Source organism: Salvelinus namaycush, chromosome 1 (genome assembly GCF_016432855.1).
Source record: "Salvelinus namaycush isolate Seneca chromosome 1, SaNama_1.0, whole genome shotgun sequence".
In the NCBI taxonomy this organism is placed as follows: Eukaryota; Metazoa; Chordata; class Actinopteri; order Salmoniformes; family Salmonidae; genus Salvelinus; species Salvelinus namaycush.
In genome coordinates this window covers 30,449,058-30,476,534 of record NC_052307.1, presented here as the reverse complement: position 1 = coordinate 30,476,534, position 27,477 = coordinate 30,449,058, and the positions used below count along the sequence as shown (strand labels likewise).

The window sequence follows — 27,477 nt, the reverse complement described above, 5'->3', positions numbered from 1 at the left end:
CAGCATGACAATGCCCTCATGCACAAAGCGAGGTCCATACAGAAATGGTTTGTCGAGATCGGTGTGGAAGAACTTGACTGGCCTGCACAGAGCCTTGACCTCAACCTCATCGAACACCTTTGGGATGAATTGGAACGTTTGACGAGCAGGTGTCCCCATACTTTTGGTCATGGAGTGTATATCCTGATGCTTAGTCACCTTTCCCCTATACTTATGTACCTCTATCGATCCAGTATCCCTACACATTGTAAATATTGTTCTGGAACTGACCCTGTATATGGTATGCTTACTTTATTGTGTTTTTATTTTATATTGTATGTGTTTTTGTTCTACCTTGATATTTGTAGTATTGCATTTTAATTGATTACTGCATTGTTGGTGTTAGAGCTTGCAAGAAAGGCATTTCACTGTACATGTGCATGTGACATTAAAACTTGAAACAAACTAATGGGACAAATACTACAAAAGCGAAATCTATACATCTCTATGGTCGTCCCAAGGTACGCCAGAGGGCGCTAGCGGGGTAGCTAGTTAGCGATCGTAGTTCTGAGCCATCTGAAAGGATTAACGCTATGCTTATTTGATCGTTGAGGATATGGCGCATTTGAACAGAAGGACTATTTCGTCTGCTGCATTATGACTGGATTTCTAGCCAGCTAACTAGCTTTCGCTAATTGCATTGCAGAGCCTACTTCTATTAAACGTTACGTCGTGTTGCTTATTGAAACACACATCCCGCAAGAAATTGTGAATTTAGATTGCATGCCAGAGTCTTAACTAGCTACGACAGCTAAGCAAGCCACTCCTGATTGTCTCATGTTTTGCTACAACCTTTGCTGTCTTATCGATTTGGCAACACTCGCTTGGCCACGTCTTATCAATTTGTGTATTTTAGTTTTCTCGTGGTAAACGCCAGCCTCTACCTAGCTAACGTTACCCAACGACCTGGTTGCTAAATGTCGGAGAAGAGTTCGAACTCGTCGGGCTCCGATGAAGATGTGGATCCCGAATCTGGGCATCCTGTTGAACTCGGTGGCGTCCTAAGCAAGGTAAGTCCTACAAAACAAACGATGGATCTTTATTAAAATGGCTAATGAGGGCGTGATCCTCTCAAAAACACTGCTGGGATACAACTAGAATAACTACACTGAACAAAAACGCAACCTGTAAAGTGTTGGTCCCATGTTTCATGAGCTGAAATAAAAGATCCCAGAAATGTTCCATATGCACAAAAAGCTTTCTCAAATGTTGTGCACAAATTTGTTTACATCTCTGTTAGTGAGCATTTCTCCTTTGCCAAGATAATCCATCCACCTTACAGGTGTGGCATATCAAGAAGCTGATAAACATGATCATTACACAGGTGCACCTTGTGCTGGGGACAAACAGCCACTCTAAAATGTGCAGTTTTGTGACACAAGACAAGGCCACAGATGTATCAAGTTGAGGGAGCGTGCAATTGGCATGCTGACTGTAGGAATGTCCATGAGCTGTTGCCAAAGAATTGAGTGTTCATTTCTCTAAGCTGCCTCCAACTTCTTTTTAGAGAATTTGCAGTACGACCAAAAGGCCTTACAATCGCAGACCACGTGTATTGCGTCGTGTGGGCGAGCGGTTTTCGGATGTCAACTTTGAACAGAGTGCCTCATGGTTTGCGGTGGGTTTATGGAATTGGCAGTCATGAGCTATGGATACCGAATACAGTGATGTGATCCGATCCTTAGGCCCATTGTCTTGCCACCCATCCGCCGCCATAAGCTCATGTTTCAGCATGATAATGCACAGTGTTGCAAGGATTTGTACACAATTCCTGGAAGCTGAAAATGTTTCAGTTCCTGGATACTCACCAGACATGTCACCCATTGAGCATGTTTGGGATGCTCTGGATCGATGTGTACGACAGCGTATTCCAGTTCCCGTCAATATCCAGCTACTTCACACAGCCATTGAAAAGGATGGGACAACATTCCACAGGCCACAATCAAGTTTGATCAACTCTATGCGCAGGAGATTTGTTGCGCTGCATGAGGCAAATGGTGGTCACACCGGATACTGACTGGTTTTCTGATCCACGCCCCTACATTTTTTAAAGGTATCGGTGACCAACAGATGCATATCAATATTCCCAGTCATGTGAAATCCATAGATTAGGGCCTAATGAATTTATTTCATTTGACTGATTTACTTATATGAACTGTAACTCAGTAAAATCTTTTACATTTTAGCATGTTGCGTTTATATGTTTTGTTCAGTGTAGATAGCTAGCTGCTAGCTTTTGATTCAAAGCCCTCAAACCGGTGTATGAGTTGTGATTGATAGTCAACTGTTGTACACTTCCCTGTGGTGGACACTTCCTTATTGTGGACAATGGTTGGATTAGGTTGACAATCTCAATTAGGCCTACTATCAGACAATGGGTACCACAAACAAACAGCTCCAGCCACTCATAACAAGGTGGGCTCAGTTGCTTTGTATGGCATCTTTGTGGGCCACAAACATCCAGTTCTCTTTCAGTTAATTGGGAAATTCATTAAACTAATCATCATCTTTAGTGATTTGAAACTTAAGTGTGAAACTAAATACATTACCCCCTTCCTACTGTAATTGCACTGCTAGTAGAATTGTAGGCTTGACTATCTGCCTTTGTTTGTTGACAGTGGACCAACTACATTCACGGATGGCAGGACCGGTGGGTAGTGTTGAAGAACAACACTCTGAGCTACTATAAGTCAGAGGATGAGCGGGAGTTCGGCTGCAGGGGCTCTCTGTGTCTCAGCAAGGCGATCATCACAGTAAGTTAAAGGTTTATTTCCTCTCAGGAAGCAGCGTTATGGCACATTATTATGGCACCTGTCACAACAAAATGGACTTCATGATTTCCATCATACCAGCAGGGAAAGTGAAGGTAATCTCAAAAGACTATCTCGGTCCCGTTCTACTGGTTTTAAAGATTAGGTGAAAATATGCGAGTGAAATGCTTGCGTAAAACTCAGACAATGTTAGGATGTTCTCTGTCATTACTTTGAGCCATAACTTGTCATTCCTTGGGTCCAATTTTCTCTGCCCCAGAGAGCTAACCATTAACCAGTAATGAGGCTGTTAGTGCACAGTAGGGGATAGAGAGCAGTATTTTATCAGACAAGGGCATACTGACACTACAAGGAGACCCATTTGTAAACACGTGTACATAGTCCTTTATTAGGCAACTGAAATCCTGATTCCGTCTTGAAATGTAATCTTTGACCACGTACTGTTAGCCTTTGTATGCCATGCCTCTGTTTCTTCTATAGAAAAGTGTGTGGTCATATGCACATTCTTAAAAACATAGGTGCTTGGCTAATAAAGAATACTAGTAAAGATCAAGAAGGCGCGCACACTGTTGAAGCTCCCAATTCACTGCTTTGTTGACAACGTTTCGATCAGAAACGGATCTTCGTCAGGTCAAACAAACCGAGTGTTCACATCCCAAAGTATGTACATGTCACCTCACATGATCATTGCGGACATGACGCATGGTGGGTGCAAAAGCAATTTGTGTATCTCTAAATTTGATATCAATGAGTTGGGCACATGTAGTAGTTCCAGGAAATAATATATATTTACAAAATGACCAAGTAGGAGACCTGGAAGGCAAGACAAATCAGAGTGACATATTCATATAAGAAATGGTCTGATATCAAACTCTTGGTTCAGACCTCTAGGAGACATGGTACACAAACGGTGAATCCAATACAATTCTCTTCTCAGTAAAAGATTATCAGTACCCCCCCCTACTCGGAGTATTAACATGTGTGATAGCAATGTATCTCAGAGAGCTAATGTTGTGACGAGCGTCCTGAGTCCAGGTCAAGAGTCCTGATATTACTCATGTGTTTCGCTATCCTTGTTTTCAGAGCTCATTTCATTTTTGCCTACATAGCGTAGACCACAAATACACTTGATCAGTTACATCACATTTTTTGTGGAACACATGATGATGGCCTGGCCTGTAATAAGGTGATTGAAGATTGTGCATCGGGTACATCGGCCACATCTATAGTTACCGTCCGGAACATTGTCTAGAAAGGTACTACGTGGCGCTGGTGGAAGATCAGACCCCACCACCATGTGACTGATGTTGTGGGCGTGTCTGAAGACTAAGTTGAAGTTCTTTAAACGTTCAGTTGTTGATCAGTGCTCAAGATGTGCCAGTGTTTTTTTAATGATGTGGTCGAACTGTTTACTGAGTGAGGAGTATTGAAGGCAGCATTGAAGGCGTTGGTCAGAAGGGCGGGGAGGTTTGGCCGTGAGAATGTCATCCTGGGTCATATTTTAATAACATTCCCTTGCGTCATGCAGCCAATCATCTGGGTAACTCCGCTGTCTGAAACGCTCATCCAGATAGTCAGCTTGTTTGTCATTGTCGCTCTGTGTACTACAAATACTGCGTATGTGACTGTATTGGCTAATGGGGAGGCTCTTTAAAAATGACATTTTTAGGGGTGGAAGCTGTCCCCGCGTAACAGGGAATTCCTGTCCGTCGGCTTCCTGTATAGGTCCGCGCTAAAGCCACCCCACTCCCTCTTAATCAAAATGTCAAGAACTTGTTTCATGTCCATCAAAGGTGAGGGTGAATTTTAAATGTTCACTGCTTGTATTGATGGAGTGGAATCGATGGTTCCTCTGCTGTGCCCTGAAATGGAAGGAATACATCATCAATGAAGCGTTTCTAGAGTCTGATAAATGGCGCAGGAATGGATTGTTAGGGCTGAAAGTCACCTTCTCAAACAACCCCACATACAGTTTGGCATAATTTGGTGCCATTTTACTACCCATAGCAGTTTCCTTCTGTTGAATGAACATTCTTAGTCAGTTCTTAGTCAGAACAGTCTCGGCCAGTTCAACAATCCAGTTAGTGCTAGGGAGTGTGCCAGTGGGTCGTTGACTAAGACAGTGTGCCAAGGCTTCCCTGATCGGTGATATTAGTATACACGGATTCAACATCAAACAAGCCACAATAGGTCTCCCTGGTGGCTTATCCAATAGTTTGTGGATTTTTGGTAAGACGTGAATAACGCTCCTGATTGGATTGTCTACTTTCATGAACTCATATTCTTTTTGCATAATTTCTCCGCTTTCCAACAGAGACTTCAGCTTGCAGTGAATCCCATCTTTGAACAGTGGTGTGGGGTCACGTGACAATTTCTGATAGAAAGTAGTGGTGTTCAATTGTCCCCGAATCTCATTCACATAGTCATCACAGTTTTAACAACACCACAGCTCCGCCCTTGTCGGCATTACGCACTATCAAAGTGGAATAATTTATTTTTCAATCGTCCAATGCTTGTCTCTGTTCTTTAGGGAGGTTATTGTAGACTCTGTATTCTCGTTTCTTATTCAGAATCTGAGACATCGTTTCCCACCGATCTGCAGTATGTTTCTAGGGAGGGATTTCTGTATCTGGGCGGACAAATGGTGGATTTTGCTCGAAAAGGGGTATTTGTTCTGTGGGAAATGTCATTCTCTATTGTGTCACCCATACTGGACACATCCACATTTGGACTCTTATCATTTATGGAACAGCTTCTGTTTCTTGCCATTTGACCCTTTATTTCCCTCAGGCAGGCCTCCTGTTGGTCAGATAAGCTGAAATCCAACACCCTGGTTAAACATTACATTTTTTCTCTGAAAATACCATGGTTCAGTACAGAGGTCAAACAAATGGTATTACTGCTATTTGTGCAATATGATTAAAGGATCAAATCGGATTAACACTACAATATGGGATGTTGTAACTTCGGGATTTTGGTAATGAAGCCCTGTATCTACTTCCCCAGAGTCAGATTAACTCGTGGATGCCATTTTTATATCTGCATGCAGTTTGAAGGAAGTTGCAAAGGTGTCTTTGTGCTCTTGATAGAGCATTAGTTCCTTTTCTCTAGGTAAATGCAACTCCGAGGACTACAAGGTTTTAGTACTAGCAGCACACCCACCCAGTCGGTGGCATTCAGTCTGGAATAATGAAGGCAACAACAAGACTCATACTGCTTTCATTTAGGATTTACAGTGTTTTGCATGTAAAATAAATAAATAAAACTAGGGCAATGTTTATGACCCCCTTACAAACAAGCCCCTTTTTCCCCCACATTTTGCCTGCATACGCCTTTATACCTCCCGTGCACATACTGTAGCGGTATGCTGGTGACTAGTAGTAGTGGTGTGCAGATGTGGGTGAGCCTATATTTTAATAAATCCATTGAATATACACCATTAATAATTTGTTTAGGCAGGTCCTAAGAAGCATAAGATTAATAAAAAGTATTTTCAAAACCATAGAATGGCATATTTTGAGTTTAATTATGTTATCTCCAAATGAATGAAATCAATAGTTCATTATTTTGTTCATTTAAACAGACAAGATATCACAGTTAAAATACATATGTTTTGTAGTAACAATGTAATGGAATATAACATAATAAAATACAAATAATATTTTTCCCACACAACTTGTCACGGAAACGTGTGGAACCTCTATGTAAAAAATAAATACATTGATATTTGGAAACAGAGCCCGAGTTTAATTTTATATTTTTTATCCACGTTTCATCTCTTTCCCACCCTCACTCTACTTTTAGGGAGCGGGCGTAGGGTCTTACCATTGAAAGTATATTCTTCATGATACCGATTTTAGAAAAGAATAGCAATCCTATTTTCTAAAACATGTGAGTCTCGTATTCATATTTCACAACCTCCGTGGGCTTTTGGAGTTGCATATATGCGATCAAGCAAAATAGTAGACCTACACTTGATTTAGGCTACATTATTGCACGCTAAATGTTTCTGATCAGTGATAGATGAGAAAACCAATAGATGAGCTATACCACCTCCACGTATTTGTCCAACCAGAAACCAATTAACCAAATAGTCAATACAGACAGAGATTCAGTGAAATCAAAATCCCATTGATTGAGACAAGTCAGACTTTTGGTCGGGAGTAGGCCTAGGCTACTAAGTGACTGCGAGTGAAGAGCAAAATAATCTAATTGTTAAACTACATAACATGCTGTCAAAATGTTGTAATAAATTAACCAATTAGACAAGATGGTCATGGGCAGCACTCACCTCCATTTAGCTAACATTTTCCCAGCCTGACTGTAGCCTAACCAATATCCAAACAGAGATTAAGTGAAAACAAAAATCGGACATTGATTGATTTATCAAGATGAGTCCCCACCGTTGTCTCAAAGCAGTGCGATGGCGCTGTCCCAATCAAAACGGTTCTGAAATGATCTAGTTGACCACACGCGGGTAGGCTATTGCTTAAAATGTGTTACAAAGATTGGATGACTTTCGGAGTTTCAGTAAGCAATAATTTGATACATGCCTTCAATTGCGTTAGCCTACTTTATTCCAATATTTTCATCGTTCGTTGATTTTTAATCCACACATTACACATTAATTCTAGATGGATCCATCCAGTTGTGCTTAAGAAAACATGCATGCTTCGTGGTGGGCTATGCGACGAGATGGGAGAAGTGACATGCCCCGCAAAGTTTAGCACTGGCGGGAGGATGGTTAACTGGCACTGCCGAGCAACCATCGTGAGTTTAAGAGCGTAGTGCGTGCCAATGCCGCCTCAGCATTACGGCTACGTTTCATACTAAGCCGTAGGCAGAAGTTTACGAGATGATTACTACGTTGTTAGGCGTAAGTAAAAGTTTTGGCTTTGATACTGGCAATCCCTTTCAGATAAAAGGTATATTTCTATTGTTATTGACTCTACTTTTGTTTGTGTTTAACTCTGTGTTGTTTGTCACTGCTTTATCTTGGCCGACCTGGTTAAATAAAGGTGAAATAAAATGAATAAATAATGAAAATCTGGAAAAAAAAGTTGCCAGAAAAACGTCTTGGTGTGAAAGTGATATGATATTAAAGGGATATGCCTCATGACTCCTGCATGCTTCACACTCGGGACTCTGACTCTCTATTGGTTACACAGACTTTTGGCCTCCCATTTTATTCTAACCACCTCTCGCTGGATTTGTATTCATGTTACCTGAGGAAATTGCTGTACAATATGATCTTTTTGCCATCTGATGCACATTCAAATGTCATAATCAGCACTATAGAGCTCTCCCTGTCCTCCCTGATTGTATTACTGTTGACAATATCTGGAAATGTGCATGTACACCCTGCTCCATCTACTGTTGCTAGCCCCAATTCTGACTTGTGCTCTATCTGCTTCCTGATTTCTGCTCTTGTAAAAGCATGGGTTTTCTGCACATTAACACTAGAAGCTTATTACCTAAAATGGATCAATTGAAAGTGTGGTTTCACAGCTCCAATCCAGATGTGTTGGTTGTGGTTAAGGAAGAGTGTTTTGAATACTGATGTTAACCATTCTGGTTATAAACTTTTTCGGGCAAGACAGATCTTCCAAAGGTGGTGGAGTGGCAATCTTTACCAAGGATCACCTTCCGTGCTCTGTTGTCGCCGCCAAGTCTGTCCCCAAACAATTTGATTTGCTGGTATTAAGCAGTAAACGTTCAAATAGCTCTTTGTTGACTGTTGCTGGGTGCTATCGTCCACCATCATCACCGGCATGTACCCTACCTGCCCTAAGCTCCCTCCTGGCCCCTTCTGAATTTTTCCTGCTATGTGACCTAAACTGAGACATGCTTAAACCACCCGACCAAGTCCTAAAGCAATGGGACTCCCTAAATCTTGCTCAGATTATTACCAATCCCACAAGGTATGACTCCAAACACCCAGAAAAGGCTACTCTTCTTGATGTTATCCTCACAAATACTCCTGACAGGTATCAGTCTGGTGTTTTCTGTAATGACCTTAGTGATCACTCTTTTATAGTGTTCATAATGGCTGCTCAGGGAAACAACCTGTCCTGATTTGTCATAGACACTGGCTAAAAAACTTTAATGAGCAAGCCTTCCTTCATGATCTGGCCTCTGTGTAATGCATGATACCCTCTGAAGATGTTTATATTTTCAGTGGTATTGTAAACAAACAAGCCCCAAAAAAGAAATTGAGAATTAAAAACAGGTGCAGCCCCTGGTTCGACCGTGATCTTGCAGAGTTACTCCACCTCAAGAATTCCATTTGGCAAAAGGCTTGGCACACGCATACTCAGGCTGATTGGCTCTCGTTAAGGCAAATGAGAAATAAGTGCACTCAGGCTATCCGGAAGGCCAGCTAGTCAGCGCATGTCCGTCTGGCCCCGCGGCCTTGTGAATGTTTACATTGTGTTTTGAAAGCTTTTGATACAGTAGACCATTCCATTCTTGTGGGCCGGCTAAGGAGTATTGGTGTCTCTGAGGGGTCTTTCTCCTGGTTTGCTAACTACCTCAAAGAGTGCAGTGTATAAGGTCAGAAAATCTGCTGTCTCAGCCACTGCCTGTCACCAAGGGAGTAGCCCAAGGCTCAATCCTAGGCCCCATGCTCTTCTCAATTTACATCAACAACATAGCTCAGGCAGTAGGACGCTCTCTCATCCATTTATATGCAGAGTATAGTCTTATGCTCAGCTGGCCCCTCCCCAGATTTTGTGATAAATGCTCTACAACAAAGATTTCTTAGTGTCCAACAAGCTCCAACAAGCTACCCTTAACCTTGTTCTGAACACCTCCAAAACAAAGGTAAAATGGTTTGGTAAGAAGAATGCCCCTCTCCCCACAGGCGTGACTACTACCTCCTGGGGGTTTAGAGCTTGAGGTAGTCACCTCATACAAGTACTTGGGAGTAGGGCTAGACAGTGCACTGTCCTTCTCTCAGCACATTTAAATCTAGACTTGGTTTCCTTTATCGTAATCACTCCTCTTTCACCCCAGCTGCCAAACTAACCCTGATTCAGATGGCCACCCTACCCATGCTAGATTACAGCGACATAATTTCTAGATCGGCAGGTAATGGTGCTCTCGAGCGGCTAAATGTTCTTTACCATTCGGCCATCAGATTTGCCACCAATGAAACTTATAGGACACATCACTGCACTCTATACTCCTCTGTAAACTGGTCATCTCTGTATACCCGTCGCAAGACCCACTGGTTGATGCTTATTTATAAAACCCTCTTAGGCCTCACTCCCCCCTATCTGAGATATCTCCTGCAGTCTTCATCCTCCAAATACAACACCCGTTCTGCTAGTCACATTCTGTTAAAGGTCCCCAAAGTGCACACATTCCTGGGTCACTCGTCTTTTCAGTTCACTGCAGCTAGTTACTGGAACGAGCTGCAACAAACACTCAAACCATCTCTTCATTCAAAGACACTCTTACTGACAGTTGTGGCTGCTTTGTGTGATGTATTGTTGTCTGTACTAGAGGTCGACCGATTATGACTTTTCAACACCGATGGCGATTATTGGAGGACCAAAAAAGCCGATACCGATTAATCGGCCGATTTTTAAAAATGTATTTGTAATAATGACAATTACAACAATACTGAATGAACACTTATTTTAACTTAATATAATACATCAATAAAATCAATTTAGCCTCAAATAAACAATAAACATATTCAATTTGGTTTAAATAATGCAAAAACAAAGTGTTGGAGAGGAAAGTAAAAGTGCAATATGTGCCATGTAAGAAAGCTAACGTTTAAGTTCCTTGCTCAGAACATGAGCACATATGAAAGCTGGTGGTTCCTTTTAAGATGAGTCTTCAATATTCCCAGGTAAGAAGTACAACCTAAAAGTTATTATAGGAATTATAGGACGATTTCTCTCTATACCATTTGTATTTCATTAACCTTTGACTATTGGATGTTCTTATAGGCACTTTAGTATTGCCAGTGTAACAGTATAGCTTCCATCCCTCTCCTCGCTCCTACTTGGGCTCGAACCAGGAACATAACGACAACAGCCACCCTCGAAGCAGCGTTACCCATGCAGAGCAAGGGGAATAACTACTCCAAGTCTCAGAGCGAGTGACGTTTGAAACGCTATTAACGCGCAGCCCGCTAACTAGCTAGCCATTTCACATCGGTTACACCAGCCTAATCTCGGGAGTTGCTAGGCTTGAAGCACAGCGAAGGGCTTCTGGCAAAACGCAGGAAAGTGCTGTTTGAATGAATGCTTACGAGCCTGCTGCTGCCTACCACCGCTCAGTCAGACTACTCTATCAAATCATAGACTTAGTTATAACATAACACACAGAAATACGAGCCGTAGGTCATTAATATGGTCGAATCCGGAAACTATCATCTCGAAAACAAGACGTTTATTCTTTTAGTGAAATACGGAACTGTTCCGTATTTTATCTAACGGGTGGCATCCATAAGTCTAAATATTCCTGTTACATTGCACAACCTTCAATGTTATGTCATAATTACGTAAAATTCTGGCAAATTAGGCGGCCCAAACTGTTGCGTTCATTGCACGCAGAGTCAGTGTATATGCAAGAGAAGTAACACAATTTCACCTGGTTAATATTGCCTGCTAACCTGGATTTCTTTTAGCTAAATATGCAGGTTTAAAAATATATACTTTTGTGTATTGATTTTAAGAAAGGCATTGATGTTTATGGTTAGGTACACATTGGAGCAACGATACGCACCGCATCGATTATATGCAACGCAGGACACGCTAGATAAACTAGTAATATCATCAACCATGTGTAGTTAACTCGTGATTATGATTGATTGTTTTTTTTATAAGAAGTTTAATGCTAGCTAGCAACTTACCTTGGCTTCTACTGCAGTCGCGTAACAGGCAGGCTCCTCATGGAGTGCAATGTAATCAGGTGGTTAGACCGTTGGACTAGTTAACTGTAAGGTTGCAAGATTGAATCCCCTGAGCTGACAAGGTAAACATCCCCTGAACGAGGCAGTTAACCCACCGTCATTGAAAATAAGAATGTGTTCTTAACTGACTTGCTTAGTTAAATAAAGATTAAATAAAGGTGTTAAAAAAATCGGTGTCCAAAGATACCGATTTCTGATTGTTATGAAAACTTGAAATCGGCCAATCCGATTAATCGGTCGACCTCTAGTCTGTACCTTCTTGCCCTTTGTGCTGTTGTCTGTGCCCAATAATGTTTGTACCATGTTTTTGTGCTGCTACCATGCTGTGTTGTCATGTGTTTCTGCCTTGCTATGTTGTCTTAGGTCTCTTATGTAGTGTTTGTTGTCTCTTGTCATGTGTTTTGTACTATATTTTTACATAAAAATAAAAAAAATCCCTTTTGCCTTTTGGTAGGCTGTCATTGTAAATACGAATTTGTTCTTAACTGACTTGCCTAGTTAAATAAAAAAATGAATACAAATAAAATATCAGAGAAACGGAACCCTTTTTCCAAATATCCCAAAGCCTGAGCTCTCTGTTGACGGACTCTATCAGCGGTATGTATGTGAAGTCTGAGGAATGCAGAAACAATCCATCGGTTAATACCTTGCTCAGTAGAAGCCAGCTTCACAGTTAGGTCGTACACCATAGACAGTACGCTCACCTCACACACATGGTAGATATTTGTGCAGGAAATGCAACAGTTAGATGATTGTGCTTCTGGCTATGGCTCAACCCCCTGCTGTGTCATGACAGTGCAGACTACTGTTTACACATCGCTCTCTGACATATCTTCTGCAGTTGTTCAGTATCTTGTGCTTCTAGAAAAGCTCTTTTCATGCAGTATCTGTGTTTTTTTCCCAGAAATGGATTGTGTTTTGTATTCTCTGTTACTTTTATATTCTAGTACAATGTAAAATCATTTCACATTAGAGTTGTTCATGCTGCTATGAAACTACTATTGATCATGTCAACAATACGAGCAACGTTTTCAAAACCTAAGAACCAGCAAGCGTAGCAACTGTAGCGTTGGCTGAAGTGTTCTAAATCAGATCTCTCCACACACACACACACACACACACACACACACACACACACACACACACACACACTCACAGAGAAATGGATAGCAGCACACTGTGCTGCTGGGGAAGGAACAGTTTTAAAGGAGAGACAGCCAGGCTTTATGGGCCGTGTTTGATACAGCCTTGTGCCAGTGGACTTAATGCTTCCTATGAGTCACACAGATAAGAGTTTCTTAAAGGAATGCTTGATAGGAGTAGGGTGGAGAAGTCAAATAAAATGTATATTTGTCACATGCTTCATAAACAACAGGTGTAGACTAACAGTGAAATGTTTACTTACGGGCCCTCCCCAACAATACAGTAGTGCTGATCGATTTAGTGCTTTTTGAGGTCGTTTTCGGTTAGTTTATTAAAAAAGAATCACTGTTTTTGATTTCGGGGGAAGAGACATTAAATGCATTATGTGGGTTGAATGCTGTTAACAACACAGAATAAAACAATTAATAAAAGTCATGATTGTAGTTCATGCGTATCACTTATTAATTCCTTTTGTTTAATTTGATGACTTTATTTGTTTATTCCAAGTCATCTCTATAGAGCTGCTGTCTGTGCTTTCAAAGTAAATATAGCCTACTTTTTATGACTGCTGAATACCAACTATCAATCACTTTGTCATTAGATAATGTATTTTCAGGTAGAGATACCTCGCAAAGCAACTTGTTTCTATCCCTCTCGCACGTTCTCTCTTTGCATCAAAGAGGTCTGTGTCGACTCCAGACAAGTAAGCGGGCGCACAATGGATTATGGTCATTGTAGTTTAGCGCAGTTAATTACCACATTTTCTATGTAGAATATTTGCCTGTTGGAAACTACAACTCCCTACTACATTGCACAGTTCGGACTTGATCTGATTTATCTCTACAGAAACTGAGCATGGAGCTCACAGAAAAAAAAATGAACGAAATGGAGATCAAATAATTGAACCTACATTGGTCAATCAGTTTTAAAAAAGTTAAAAAAAATAACCAACTTTTCCGTTATTCGCTCAGCGCTACAATGCAGAGAAAAAATGAGAAATAATAGAAAAATAATAACACAATGAATACTGATAACTTGGCTATATACATGGGGTACCGGGTCGATGTGCAGGGGATCGAGGTAATTGAGGTAGATATGTACATATAGGTAACCAAGAGGCAGGTAGCCTAGTGGTTAGAGCGTTGGACTAGGAACTGAAAGGTTGCAAGATCAAATCCCCGAGCTGACAAGGTACAAATCTGTCGTTCTGCCCCTGAACAAGTCAGTTAACTTTGTTCCTAGGGCGTCATTGAAAATAAGAATTTGTTCTTCACTGACTTGCCTAGTTAAATATAGGTAAAATAAATAGGTAGGGATAAAGTGACATGGAAACAGGATGGATAATAAACAGTAACAGCAGTGTATGTAATGAGTCAAAAGAGTGTTTCCCCATAGACACTGATCTAGTGTCAGATTTGTCTTATTTCCTCCAATGGTGAAGATCTTGTTTAGGGGAAGGGCAATCTGATTACAGATCTGTGCAGATCTGTGCTTATGTACTTCTACCAGCACTGGGAGAGAGAAACCAGCAGCCCTCCAAGTTCAGCTTAACTAATGAAATGAAACATATGGGGATCGATTTAAGTGTTATGATTTAAAAAGCTAAATGCAATGTTGTGTTAAATGATGTGGGAATTACATGTGTGTTCTAGAGAATGTGGTGTGGGGGCACTGCAGTTAGTCGACAAAGGTTACAAAAAATAAAACGGGGAGCTTAATTAGTCAAGTTGATTTAAACAAGGGCAACATCAGCTAGCATCAGCGGGCCATTTCTATTGGAGGAGCTGTAATTTAGAGAACAGAGAACGGACCCAATCCCAAAGGAAGCTATGGAATTCCTGGTGCATGTGCTTGGATTCTTGAAGCTGGCTGGGGATCGGGGAGGGATGAGAAGGGAAGGTTTATGAAGACCCTGGTTCCGAGAGGAATGCAGGAGACATTAGACATCAGGTTGTAATTACAGCCCTATTTATTGAGTTCGAGAACATTCTCTATATGGAATCCATATGTGTCAGAACCACATTCCTCATTCATTCGACAAGGTGATTGGAACATTCCCAGGACAACAACTCAGTGAAAGGCATAATAATAAAGTCTGTTGTTGGCTGTTTTTGACTAATCTGAAAGAGGGAACATATCATTTGACATGCTATTGACCACTAAACTGGTAATGATAGAGACACTTCACTTTTCAGTCATTTCTGCTATAGGGTTTGATGTCTCCTAGTGTAAGTATTGTCACTCATATGTCTCATCTCTCTCTGTCTCTCTCTCTCTCTGCAGCCCCATGAGTTTGATGAGTGTCGTATTGACATCAGTGTGAACGACAGTGTGTGGTACCTACGGGCAGAGGACCCAAAGCACCGGCTCCGATGGATTGACTCCATCGAATTACACAAGGTAAGACTAAAGAATCTCTCCTTAGATAGAACTGAGGTATTCCCCTTGGTATGTGCTGGGGCTTGGACTGAAGTCAGCTGACATGTCTAGTGAGTGTAGCTCTGGTACCCATCAGTGAGGTGGCACTGGGCAGGGGCTCAGTTTGAAATGCCACTACTTCATGTTGATCTGAGCAGGTTAGATGGTAATACACCATAGCGTCTATACGGTCCTTGTTGTTCCGGCCTGATTTTCGCCGTGTTACTTGTCCAATACTTTCATATCTACACAATAAGTGGGGTTGACTAGTACTGGGGGTAGAATGCACTAGCCTAGGGGTTGATTTTAGAACAGAACAAGAGAAGGGCCTGGTGTTTCTGTGAGGTGAACAGAAAGGGAGTGGAGTCAGAAAATGTGGGGGGTCACAACCCATCAACCTGGGAATGCTGGGAATCTTGGGAGTGGCCAAGGGGGGGGGCTGTTCACACACTGATGGCGTGACCACCTGATGTAGGGTGAGTCCCATTGCTGACAAACTGTCCTACCACTAACATGTGCTGCATATGGGCAGAGACCGGGCACTCCACAGGCTGACACATTCATCACTGTCTGTGTGAAGGGATCTCTGCTGGTTAGGACAGGAGAGGACTGTACGGATTCAGTTCAGCAGTGCCCTCCACATGGCCGAATTGAAAGAACCACAACTTCAACCGTAGACTACCAAGAATCCATTCAATTAAATCTAGTCCTTGACCTTGTTATCTACCTTTTGGTCTGTTTAAGGAGTTTCTCTTGAATGCTCAGGTAGGAGCAGAAGTCCTTCAAGGAAAGTATTAGACCTCAGGTTGGTGCAGACAGCGAAGTAGCAGTAACACGTCTGTCCACTGTGAAGTGACGTCAGAGAGAAACGGAGAGCGAGGCGCCCATCGTGTATCTGCAACCGTCTGCCTGTGTGTTTGGGTGTAGGTGTTGAAAGGATGTTTTTTTTTAAAGTGGTGTCACTGATCACAGGAGCCTGTTAAGTGTCTTCCAGACTAGTAGCGGGTTTATGCCTGGTCTCTGACCAACCGCAAAAGCCAATTTAGGCTCCCAAGTGGCGCAGTGGTCTAAGGCACAGCATCTCCAGTGCTAGAGGAGTCACTACAGTGCTAGAGGAGTCACTACAGACACCCTGGTTCGAATCCAGCCTGCATCGCAGCCGGCCGTGATTAGGAGTCCCCTAGGGCGGCGCACAATTGGCCCAGCGTCGTCCGGGTTTGGCCGGGGTAGGCCGTCATTGTAAATAAGAATTTGTTCTTAACTGACTTGCTTGATCCGAAAATCTCGTAGAGTATGGAGGGTGTGACACAATTGCTGAGCCTCCGGAGACGTGCAGAGGCCAAATTGAGCTCCGTAACGCATCGCCGCGCGCCTCCCAAATGTTGTAACAATTCAGAGGGCTCTGTATAGTTTCACATTGACTTGATTGATTGATGGTAGGTGAGGGCGGGAGGTCCTGTATAAACACCAACTCCCTTGACAACTTTCTTCACAACAGCTCTGCTCAGTATCTCAGTAAATTCTGTACGGCCACTGCAGAAGTCGGATTTACCATGCAGAGTCTTTAACCCACTCACTCAGCCATACCCACTGCAGGAGTGGAAATGTGTCTGCACTGCCACCTACTGACCTAACAGGGACTTGCATGTGAACTTCCTTGGACGCTTGACTATCTTGTGGTGTGTGTGTGGTGATGGTTCAGTGTGGCAGCGGTGGTTCAGTGTGGTTCAGTGTGGCGGCGGTGGTTCAGTGTGGTTCAGTGTGGTTCAGTGTGGCGGCGGTGGGTCAGTGTGGTTCAGTGTGGTGGTATAGATCCGGATTTCAGACAGATCCTGGGTGTAGTTTATGCTGCACTCTACATCACCCAACGGACACAGAAGATTAGTAATATATTGAAACAGCAGAGACTAGACGGACATTTTAAAAGGGTTGTTGCGCTGTGTCAGCTTCTCTGGTGAGTGGGGGCTAATACGAGGTGTTTGCTTTGCGGGAGCGCCTTGGAAGTGGTGACACGAGTCATTTGGGATGATGACTAACACATTCCATACTAACTAAATGACCTACAGAGACCACTTAGTCATTGTCCTTGTGAGTCATGTTGTATTACACCACAGTACTTCAACAGAAGAGTTGGGTTAAGTCCTTAATTTGACTATACTTCTAGGGCCTATACCCTTTCTTAGTTGTTAACATGGACATCGTTCAACTCTTTTGGTCGCATCTTTCCATTTGGTCAACGAGGTTTTTTTTGAAGCACTTTTAATTTGCGTTCTGTGAAGAACAAGTGTTGATGTCAGCTTTGAAAAGTCCTTAGTGACCAACAACACCAAGGATACCTCATTTGCGTAGCAGTGAAGCTGTGTGTGGTCCTGGACAGGTGTTTTACTACTCTGAATTGCAGCTCTTGATGAATAATGCATGTGTTGTAGTCAGCCATCCGACACAATCGCAGATATCAAGAGGTACCGCACACAACGTCGTCAACGCTACACTTAGTGAAAGCACTGTTAGGCTCAGACAGGACTATTCCATTTGCAGGTACTGGATAGGGGGTGGAAAGGGTGGGGAAACTCAACACCCCTCTAGACTGGTTGTTTGCACAGTCCTGCTCCAGAGGAAGCATAACAAGCAGACTGGAAAGAAGGAGAAAGGGGAGAAGACTTGTAGTTGGAGGGAGGGAAGGGGAGAAGACTTGTAGTTGGAGGGAGGGAAGGGGAGAAGACTTGTAGTTGGAGGGAGGGAAGGGGAGAAGACTTGTAGTTGGAGGGAAGGAAGGGGAGATGACTGAGCTCCAGGTGGATGCTGCTGTTCTCACCCTGCCCTGCTAACGACCTGCTTTTGACACACACACACCCTCTTATAGCCGTGCCTCACTAACCCTCACTCCACACACACACACTAGCTTTCGGCAAAGATGAATGCTGTTCAGCGGTGCAAGCAGCAGGAAGAGAAGGATTCTCATGTCAGTGTGTGGTCTGATTGTCCTTAGACGCAGTGTGTTTCAGGGCGTTAGGAAAATGTGGCACTGGACATTTTACCGGCAGCGTTTTTAATTGACCAGACATTTTGAGAAATTGACCCGGGCCCATATGCATTGAATGCCTAACCTTATTAGGTTGTCCACCTACGATGCTCAGAATGACAGGAATCACATTTAGATGGTAATTCATATTAACAGAACATGCAAGTTGAGGATGCAGCGATGTGCGGTCCTTACAGAATTCTGATGTGCACTTTGAAAATGTTAGAATAACAGTCCACATGTACTTTTCCTCAGCCGACAAGACCAGTAACGAACAGCAGAATCACTAGCCTATATAAATCTACTATTCCCCCATGGTAGAATAGTTGACCTATTCTATTGGTCAGCTTGTCGACAAAGAAAGGACCTATTCCAAACAGATTCTGGGACAGATGTGGAATGATGGATCACAAATTCATACAACCACTAGTCCTAGGTTACATTAAAAAACAGTCTGATACAGATCAGAACGGTTATCTTAAAATATCATTTATTAACGTTAGAAGTACTGCAATGAGCTGTACTTCAGTAGGCGACTTGCAAATGTTTGTTCCATGAATGCAATTAACTGGAAAATACCTTGTCAAAAGCGCACCGCACATGCAAACGGTTTCGTGTGACAGAGATGCAAATATCCATTATAGTTTTAGAAAGAGGGGAGATGTAATATCGGGCAACTAGCATGGGTTGCTAATATGACTGGGATTGTGCCAATGGTCAGTGTTCTGGCTAGGCTACTTTGAAGCAAGTTAAGACATGCCTTTTATAATATGTCGTAAAATGTTCAGGTTTCAAACAATTTTAAGTACATGCTTTCAAAATGCATACGGCCTCCAGCTCATTCCAAAGTGGCGTGTGACGCGGTGAAGTCTGCCTTCCGTTGCTTATGCATTTGCTGTTTGAGATGCTGCAGCAGCAGCTTTCACGCTGTCTGCCAGATTTTCCACTCAAAAGGCTCTGTATCTACATGCTGCACGCGTGTGATAAATAAGATGCATAACTAATATACTGTACACGTGCCAACTTCATTCCACTAAATAATGCAAATGAACCTAGAGACTGATAAGCATGACCAGTCAAATGTATTTCCATCGGTAAATAGTCTAAAAAGCATTATTTCGCATTGGGATTTTTTATTCTACCGGACAATTGACCAGCATCGATTTGTAATTTAAAAAAATATATATTATAATTTTTTTTTGTATTTATCAGCTTTTAAGCGTTTTTATCGCCCAAAAGCCAGCTAATGGAAAACTCTGGTATGTTTGAACGATTCCGCTCCTCTTTCACTCATACAATAATCTGGGCATGGCTGGTCTTTCTTTGCTCTCGCCGCTCTCTCTCACTCAGCCTGCTTATCAAGCAGGAGAAACCAGCACCTCGCTCCTCTTTTTAGTCCGCTCCACCTCAGGAACAACTGGTCTTTGAGCCTTTCCCCCCTCCCTCTCCTATTCCTTTGTTCCTGCTCCATGTGAGCTGATGCTGCTGCTTTTCTCATCTTCATCTCTTCCTCCTCTTCCTCTCTGTGCCACAGTGAGACCTGTCTGCAGGGCACTGCCTGGGAATACTGGATTACGTCCTGGGAATAGCAGGAAGAGGGGGAGCGTTGTGGGAATAGCAGGACTCGGGTGGAGTGGGAGTGTTGTGGGAAGGTGCAGCAGGCGGAGGCCGGGATGAGGCCGGCCGGCCGGCAGGACTACTGCAGCAGAAGAGTCCTGTTCTGCTTTGGCTGCTGGAATGGCAGAATGGTGGGATTGCCTTTAGCACGATGGATAGCATGCTGCCAGCAAATCAATCAATAACTTCAATGGAGCTTTGTCAGCATGATGGCTGCTTCAGATCCAAAACGTTCTCCTCTCTTCTTCACATGCACTTCCTATGTGGGATGTTAGCATGCTAGCGCGCTAGCCACAGCACGAGCTACTAGCTTCAATGATTCACCACGGGCCGACTAAATTGGTGTTGGCATGCGTATGCTATGCTATGCTAGCCTGCTGCATGCTACTCCTCATTATCAAGCACATTGTCTCATTGGTCCCTGTGTGTATAGTCATCGTATAAAGGGGGAGGGCTGTGGTTGATGCAAAACTAGTATTGAAACTGAATGGGGTTATCGTTGAGAGAATGCCTTCTTGTGTCTGTGCTTTTTATGTCATTTTTGTAGAGATATATATATAAGGCTAATTGTAAATATCATAGATAAATGTGGATAAGGGAATATTGAATGCCTAGCTCCTAGCCTTTGTTTTACACGTCTTTTTTCTCAGTAGAAGTTAGTTTCTAAGTGAATTTTAATGCTGTATAAAACCATAATATATCATTATGTAACCAATGTTCCAGTGGTGTGGACATGTCTGTCAGCTCTCTGTTACTATCTGACCTTTCTATGGATTCTGGACTTTTTGTTCCATATGGATTATACTTGTAACATGTTACTGCTTCCTGGACCAAACTCGGGCATAGTGGAATAGGACATAAAGGACAGATGGAGATTAGTGCTTTTGAATAGTTAGGCCTGTTGTTTACTCTAATTCAGTCATGGTATGCCATTCACTCCGGTCAAAAGACATCCTCATAAGATTGATGGACTTCTCTGTGAACATGGTGATGTGCATTCCACAGGAGGCTGCTGAGGGGAAGACGGCTCATAGTATTGTCTGGAACGGAGCGAATGGAATGGCCTCAAACACCTGGAGACCATGTGTCTGATGTATTTGATGCCATTCCACTCTGGCCATTACCCCGAGCCCATGCTCCCCAATCAAGGTGCCACCAACTTCCTGTGGCGCATTCGCTCAACTGCCTGAATACCTGAGTTCGATATTCTTTTCCCCTCTTCTGTTATGTAGCCGTTGCTTTGTCTGGCAAAAGCAACTGACTCCTCTCACTGTTTATCACGTGGGTCTACACGTCAGCCAGGCTACATGTTGCTCCCCTGTCTGTCACCTTCCTGTAGATTCCATCAGAGGAATGTGTTTGCTGCTGTTACATGCTCTTGTGACACCTGCTGGTAATGGGTGAGAGGCCAACCAGTAGCCAGAAGGTTGCTGGTTCAAGTCCAGGGCCAAGAAATACAAACAAGCGGAAGATGAAGTTGCAAGCGGAAGGCTGCTGTTTTCAGATCCCATGTACTGCAGGTTACCATCTCCTGCCGTTGTGCCCTTGAGCAAGACAATTAACCCCTAAAATAGCTAATGGGGTGTTCTACTCTGGCTGACTGACCTTGTGCTTTTCACAAACAAACAAGGGGTTGGGAGCAGAGTAGAAGACTTAACATCACAGCAGAGAGGAATGAAGTACTGTTGAAGGAAAGTGCTATAATTCTGCTCCTCACTCCACCGAGCTAAACTGTGCTCTAGTCTCCAGTCAGGACAGGTGTTAACATGTTGCATCCTGACTGTTGATGAGTGTAACGGATCGACTGGTTGGTGACCGTTGAAAGTGGTACAAACAGGAAAAACTTGAGGTGTGTGTCATCTTCCTCGTCAAGGCATACAATGCACCTGGACAAGCCTCCTATAATAGGCCTCCAAACCAGGGGTTCCATTAGCCGGTAAATGTAAGAAAATAAATATGAAAAGCCATTTTTTTAAGTACAATTTTTGCCAGCCAAATTGTCTGGAAGATAATAATATCCATTGCAAAAATGTTTTTATTCATTGACTGAAATATCAGTCGATGTGCTCCAACTTCAAAGACAAATATACTTCATAGACTAATAAATCCTCAAGCTGCTTGGAAATTAGTGTAGTGTTTTTCTATATTTCCTCACGTAAAAGACTTGAGGTTGTCATAAGGGGCTTCAGCTGTGTTCACCCGACACGGCAACTTTGGTATAGATTGTGTTGATTAGGCCTATCCCCATTTCCAGTGTGGCTGCCGAGAGGGGCTTCTTTCTCCAAAACAGATGGCCTCCAGATTGTGCCTTCTTGAGCACAAAGTAAGGAGGCTGATGCTCATCGCAAGCTTCTCCAAGGAGTTGGACAGTTTTGACTTCCCAACAGCAGCTCTCACTCTGCCGCAAACGCAAGTCAATTAGAGGCAAATTGTTGTGTTTGTTAGGCCCGGTCCTCGCAATTCTGCTGCCGCCCTAGGCAAGATCAACATATGCCGCCCGTGTCATGTATAGTATAAAGATTTGGAATGGATTGATCAACTAGAGTAGAATAATAATGTGTACCATGCTTAATTGGTTGATTTCAGTTAAGCTTATTCAGTGTCAATTGGAAACGAAACATCGTTGCCAACTATTTACATTGGAGAGTTTGTGTTGCAATCACTAGGCAGCCAACTGTCTATTGTAGAAAACAGAGTTATCAATATGCCACGTAGCTCACACATGACACGATTCACGACCCCCAACATAGTTGAAACTACAATAAACATACCATTTAACATCGTCCAGTAGAACTGTAGAAAGAGTGAGATATAATTTGAAGTGCTTTCATAAATGCATGGCGTGGGCGTCGTTTCACAGGGAGCATTGTAAAATAAGCTTTCTTTCAATGAACCAGCCTTAACAAATTTTGTTTACATATTGAATTTGAGTGTCCAACATCAGTTTAATAATTTCTTCATTTTGTGGCCTCCTAGTGTCCTCTTTCTACTGCTGTAGTGCTGAATCACAGCGGGAGAGGGCGGGGCCGACCCGGTCATGGGTAGAAGGGATTCCAGCTTTTGTCAAATTAACATACCAAAGTAATTTAAACATTTTTGGGGGGGGGGCGTTTTAGCTAACCCTAACTCTTTTCCTAACCTTAACCTTATTCTCCTAACCTTATACGTTAATTCTCCTAACCTGCTGCGTATGTTCTCCAAACCTGTTACGAAAAGTCAAATCTGACGTTAATTTGACAAGGTGTATCCCTTCTAGCCGTGACCTGCCTGCTGGCCCTGGTGTTCGTAGACAGCGGTGTTTTATTTATTAGACCTAATTTAAATGTTCATGCCTAGGCTAAATTAAATTAGAGCGGCCTAGTTTTTAAAACAGCTGTGTTTTATTTATTAATAAAAACATTCATACAAATAACCCATAGGACACGTTGTTTGCAAATTATATTATGTAAATATTATATTTTGACTTTGTTTTATTACTGTGTAGGCGAGTTGTTCGTCTTGGCTAAATGTTTTTTTATTATATTTGATTTATAGCAGGGATTTTTTATTTTTATTTTTTTATTTCACCTTTATTTAACCAGGTAGGCTAGTTGAGAACAAGTTCTCATTTGCAACTGCGACCTGGCCAAGATAAAGCATAGCAGTGTGAACAGACAACAACACAGAGTTACACATGGAGTAAACAATAAACAAGTCAATAACATAGTAGGAAAAAAAAGGAAAAAAAAGAGAATCTATATACAATGTGTGCAAAAGGCATGAGGAGGTAGGCAATAAATAGGCCATAGGAGCGAATAATTACAATTTAGCGGATTAACACGGGTGATAAATCATCAGATGATCATGTGCAAATAGAGATACTGGTGTGCAAAAGAGCAGAAAAGTAAATAAATGAAAACAGTATGGGGATGAGGTAGGTAAATTGGGTGGGCTATATACCGATGGACTATGTACAGCTGCAGCAATCGTTTAGCTGCTCAGAGAGCAGATGTTTAAAGTTGTTGAGGGAGATAAAAGTCTCCAACCTCAGAGATTTTTACAATTCGTTCCAGTCGCAAGCAGCAGAGAACTGGAAGGAAAGGCGGCCAAATGAGGTTTTGGCTTTAGGGATGATCAGTGACATACACCTGCTGGAGCGCGTACTACGGGTGGGTGTTGCCATCGTGACCAGTGAACTGAGATAAGGCGGCGCTTTACCTAGCATAGCCTTGTAGATGACCTGGAGCCAGTGGGTCTGACGACGAACATGCAGCGAGGGCCAGCCGACTAGAGCATACAGGTCGCAGTGGTGGGTGGTATAAGGTGCTTTAGTAACAAAACGGATGGCACTGTGATAAACTGCATCCAGTTTGCTGAGTAGAGTATTGGAAGCTATTTTGTAGATGACATCGCCGAAGTCGAGGATCGGTAGGATAGTCAGTTTTACTAGGGTAAGTTTGGCGGCGTGAGTGAAGGAGGCTTTGTTGCGAAATAGAAAGCCGATTTGATTTTGGATTGGAGATGTTTGATATGAGTCTGGAAGGAGAGTTTGCAGTCTAGCCAGACACCTAGGTACTTATAGATGTCCACATATTCTAGGTCGGAACCATCCAGGGTGGTGATGCTAGTCGGGCGTGCGGGTGCAGGCAGCGACCGGTTGAAAAGCATGCATTTGGTTTTACTAGCGTTTAAGAGCAGTTGGAGGCCACGGAAGGAGTGTTGTATGGCATTGAAGCTCGTTTGGAGGTTAGATAGCACAGTGTCCAAGGAAGGGCCAGAAGTATACAGAATGGTGTCGTCTGCGTAGAGGTGGATCAGGGAATTGCCCGCAGCAAGAGCAACATCATTGATATATACAGAGAAAAGAGTCGGCCCGAGAATTGAACCCTGTGGTACCCCCATAGAGACTGCCAGAGGACCGGACAACATGCCCTCCGATTTGACACACTGAACTCTGTCTGAGAAGTAGTTGGTGAACCAGGCAAGGCAGTCATTAGAAAAACCGAGGCTACTGAGTCTGCCGATAAGAATATGGTGATTGACTGAGTCGAAAGCCTTGGCCAGGTCGATGAAGACGGCTGCACAGTACTGTCTTTTATCGATGGCGGTTATGATATCGTTTAGTACCTTGAGCGTGGCTGAGGAGAACCCGTGACCGGCTCGGAAACTGGATTGCACAGCGGAGAAGGTACGGTGGGATTCGAGATGGTCAGTGATCTGTTTGTTGACTTGGCTTTCGAAGACCTTAGATAGGCAGGGCAGGATGGATATAGGTCTGTAACAGTTTGGGTCCAGGGTGTCTCCCCCTTTGAAGAGGGGGATGACCGTGGCAGCTTTCCAATCCTTGGGGATCTCAGATGATACAAAGGAGAGGTTGAACAGGCTGGAAATAGGGGGTGCGACAATGGCGGCGGACAGTTTCAGAAATAGAGGGTCCAGATTGTCAAGCCCAGCTGATTTGTATGGGTCCAGGTTTTGCAGCTCTTTCAGAACATCTGCTATCTGGATTTGGGTAAAGGAGAAGCTGGGGAGGCTTGGGCGAGTAGCAGCGGGGGGGGGGGGGGGTGGAGCTGTTGGCCAGGGATGGAGTAGCCAGGAGGAAGGCATGGCCAGCCGTTGAGATGAAGACACAACGGGAAATGTTTTGTCATGTTGGTATAAGAACATCATTCTAACTTTACAGGCTAATTTATATTCTGTTAAAATGAATTACAATAATCTAAATGTGATTTTGACCACCGTAGGTGGACACCCTAATGCGTTACGCACCCAATGCATATGGATGTCTGGTCAATTTCTGAAATGTCCGGTATATGAAAATCTTGCCGGTCACGTTGTCCGGGCGCCAAATTTTCCTGACGGAACCCCTGCTCCAAACCTATTGGGTCACATGGGTTAGTCAGTGTTCCTGTTCCCCCTTCTTTCATATAGGCCTATTTGTCTCTGTACACATACTGTTTCTCTGGGTTTGATTTACTCCCCTCTGTGTCTATTTCTTTGGGTGGGGGTATGATGTTTCTCATTACTATGCAGACTGATCTGAGGTATTATCCTATCCCTCTCTCCCTCCCTTTCTCCAGGTGGAGTCGGGGTATGGTTCAGAGTCCAGTCTGAGGCGTCATGGTTCCATGCTGTCTCTCACGTCCGCTGCCAGTGGCTTCTCCGCCACCTCCACCTCCTCCTTCAAGGTGAACTACCACCACAACACTGTTGTTTGAACATTACAGCCCCTGGAAAGATCTAGGCCCGTGTTTCTTAATCCTGGTCCTGGGGACCCGAAGGGGGGCACATTTTACTTTTTGCCCAGGATCAGGTGTATAGTGCTAGGGGAGAAAGCTAAAATGTACACCCCTTTGGGTCCCCTGGGCCCAGTTTGTCAAAAAGTTTAATCGGATCAGAATAATCCGGATTCTGTAATCCGCTTTTTTTTTTTTTTTGCTATCGAGGATCAGATATTTTTTTTAGCAAGTTTATCATAAAAAATAAACTGAGAAAATGATTCTGATCCAGATACCATAATATCAAGATCACAGAATCCGTTTCTTTTTTCAGCGCTTTGAATACGCCTACACCTTGCAATCTACTGGATAGGTTGTGGTAGAACTTCTACACTGTCATAGGGAAACAGAGACGAGTAAACTACATGAATAAAGCTACCTTAATTACAAATAATAGAGCCTGCATATCACTTATAAGTAAGTGGATGCATTTATTTGACACTTCTCAATATAACAACTGACCACATGCCTATACTGCCGTCAATTGAACATAATGAACCTTTTGGTTTTTAAATTGTAAGAACCTTTTATTTTTTTTAAACCTCCTCACCTCAGTTAGATTTTTTGTTTGTTGAGCCTTTCACCTTTCTGAATCCACCCTTCCAGTGGGATCAAGATAATCCATATTTTTGACATCAAAACTATCCTAATCACTACCCTTTGACAATTGAAAAAGTCAAACGACATTTAATCCTGATTTTAAAAGTCAAATTGGTTTACTGTGAATCCCTATCTGGAGGATCCGAATCTCCTTTTTCAGTTTAGAAAAAGTTCTAACATTTAATCCTATACAATTGCCGAAATCCGATCAGACAATTTTTGAAGAACTGGGACCAGGATTAGGAAACCCTGATGTAGTCAGCCCTCCCATTCATTCCCAATGCATGATTGTTTAATTATGTTCACATTTAACGGTGAACCCCTGTGTTTGTTTGTGTGTGGTGTTGGACCAGAAGGGCCACAGCCTGCGGGAGAAGCTGGCGGAGATGGAGACATTCAGAGACATCCTGTGCAGACAAGTGGACACACTACAGAAGTACTTTGACGGCTGTGCAGACGGCGTCTCCAAGGACGAGTTCCAGAGAGACAGAGGTACAAATGGATTTGACAAAAAATATCTGCTAAATAATAATTTGAAAGTTCCATTTGGACTCTTGTACTTGAACTGGCCATTTAAACTGCCTCTGTCACATAGATACGTTTGCTCTGTATTTCTGTGGTGTAAATACCACACCTGCCTAGTGGTTACCCAGGAGGTAGATCAATGATGGACTCTTGTAT

General features: G+C 42.9%; 1 protein-coding gene across 4 annotated transcripts in view; it reads left to right on the top strand.

The window, feature by feature from the left end:
- The first annotated feature begins 431 nt into the window (after nt 1-431).
- Nucleotides 432-27,477, top strand: part of LOC120031230 (ceramide transfer protein-like) — a 37,290-nt gene continuing 10,244 nt past the window's right edge. Inside the window, exons 1-5 of one of the 4 annotated variants that reach the window (XM_038977084.1) lie at nt 432-1,049; nt 2,658-2,792; nt 15,166-15,282; nt 25,999-26,106; nt 27,150-27,288. In XM_038977084.1, coding sequence (XP_038833012.1) covers nt 957-1,049; nt 2,658-2,792; nt 15,166-15,282; nt 25,999-26,106; nt 27,150-27,288 — 592 coding nt within the window. In that variant the 5' untranslated portion in view covers nt 432-956. The remainder of the gene's footprint in view (nt 1,050-2,657; nt 2,793-15,165; nt 15,283-25,998; nt 26,107-27,149; nt 27,289-27,477) is intronic. The other 3 variants (XM_038976932.1, XM_038977009.1, XM_038977159.1) reach the window with 3 other exon arrangements.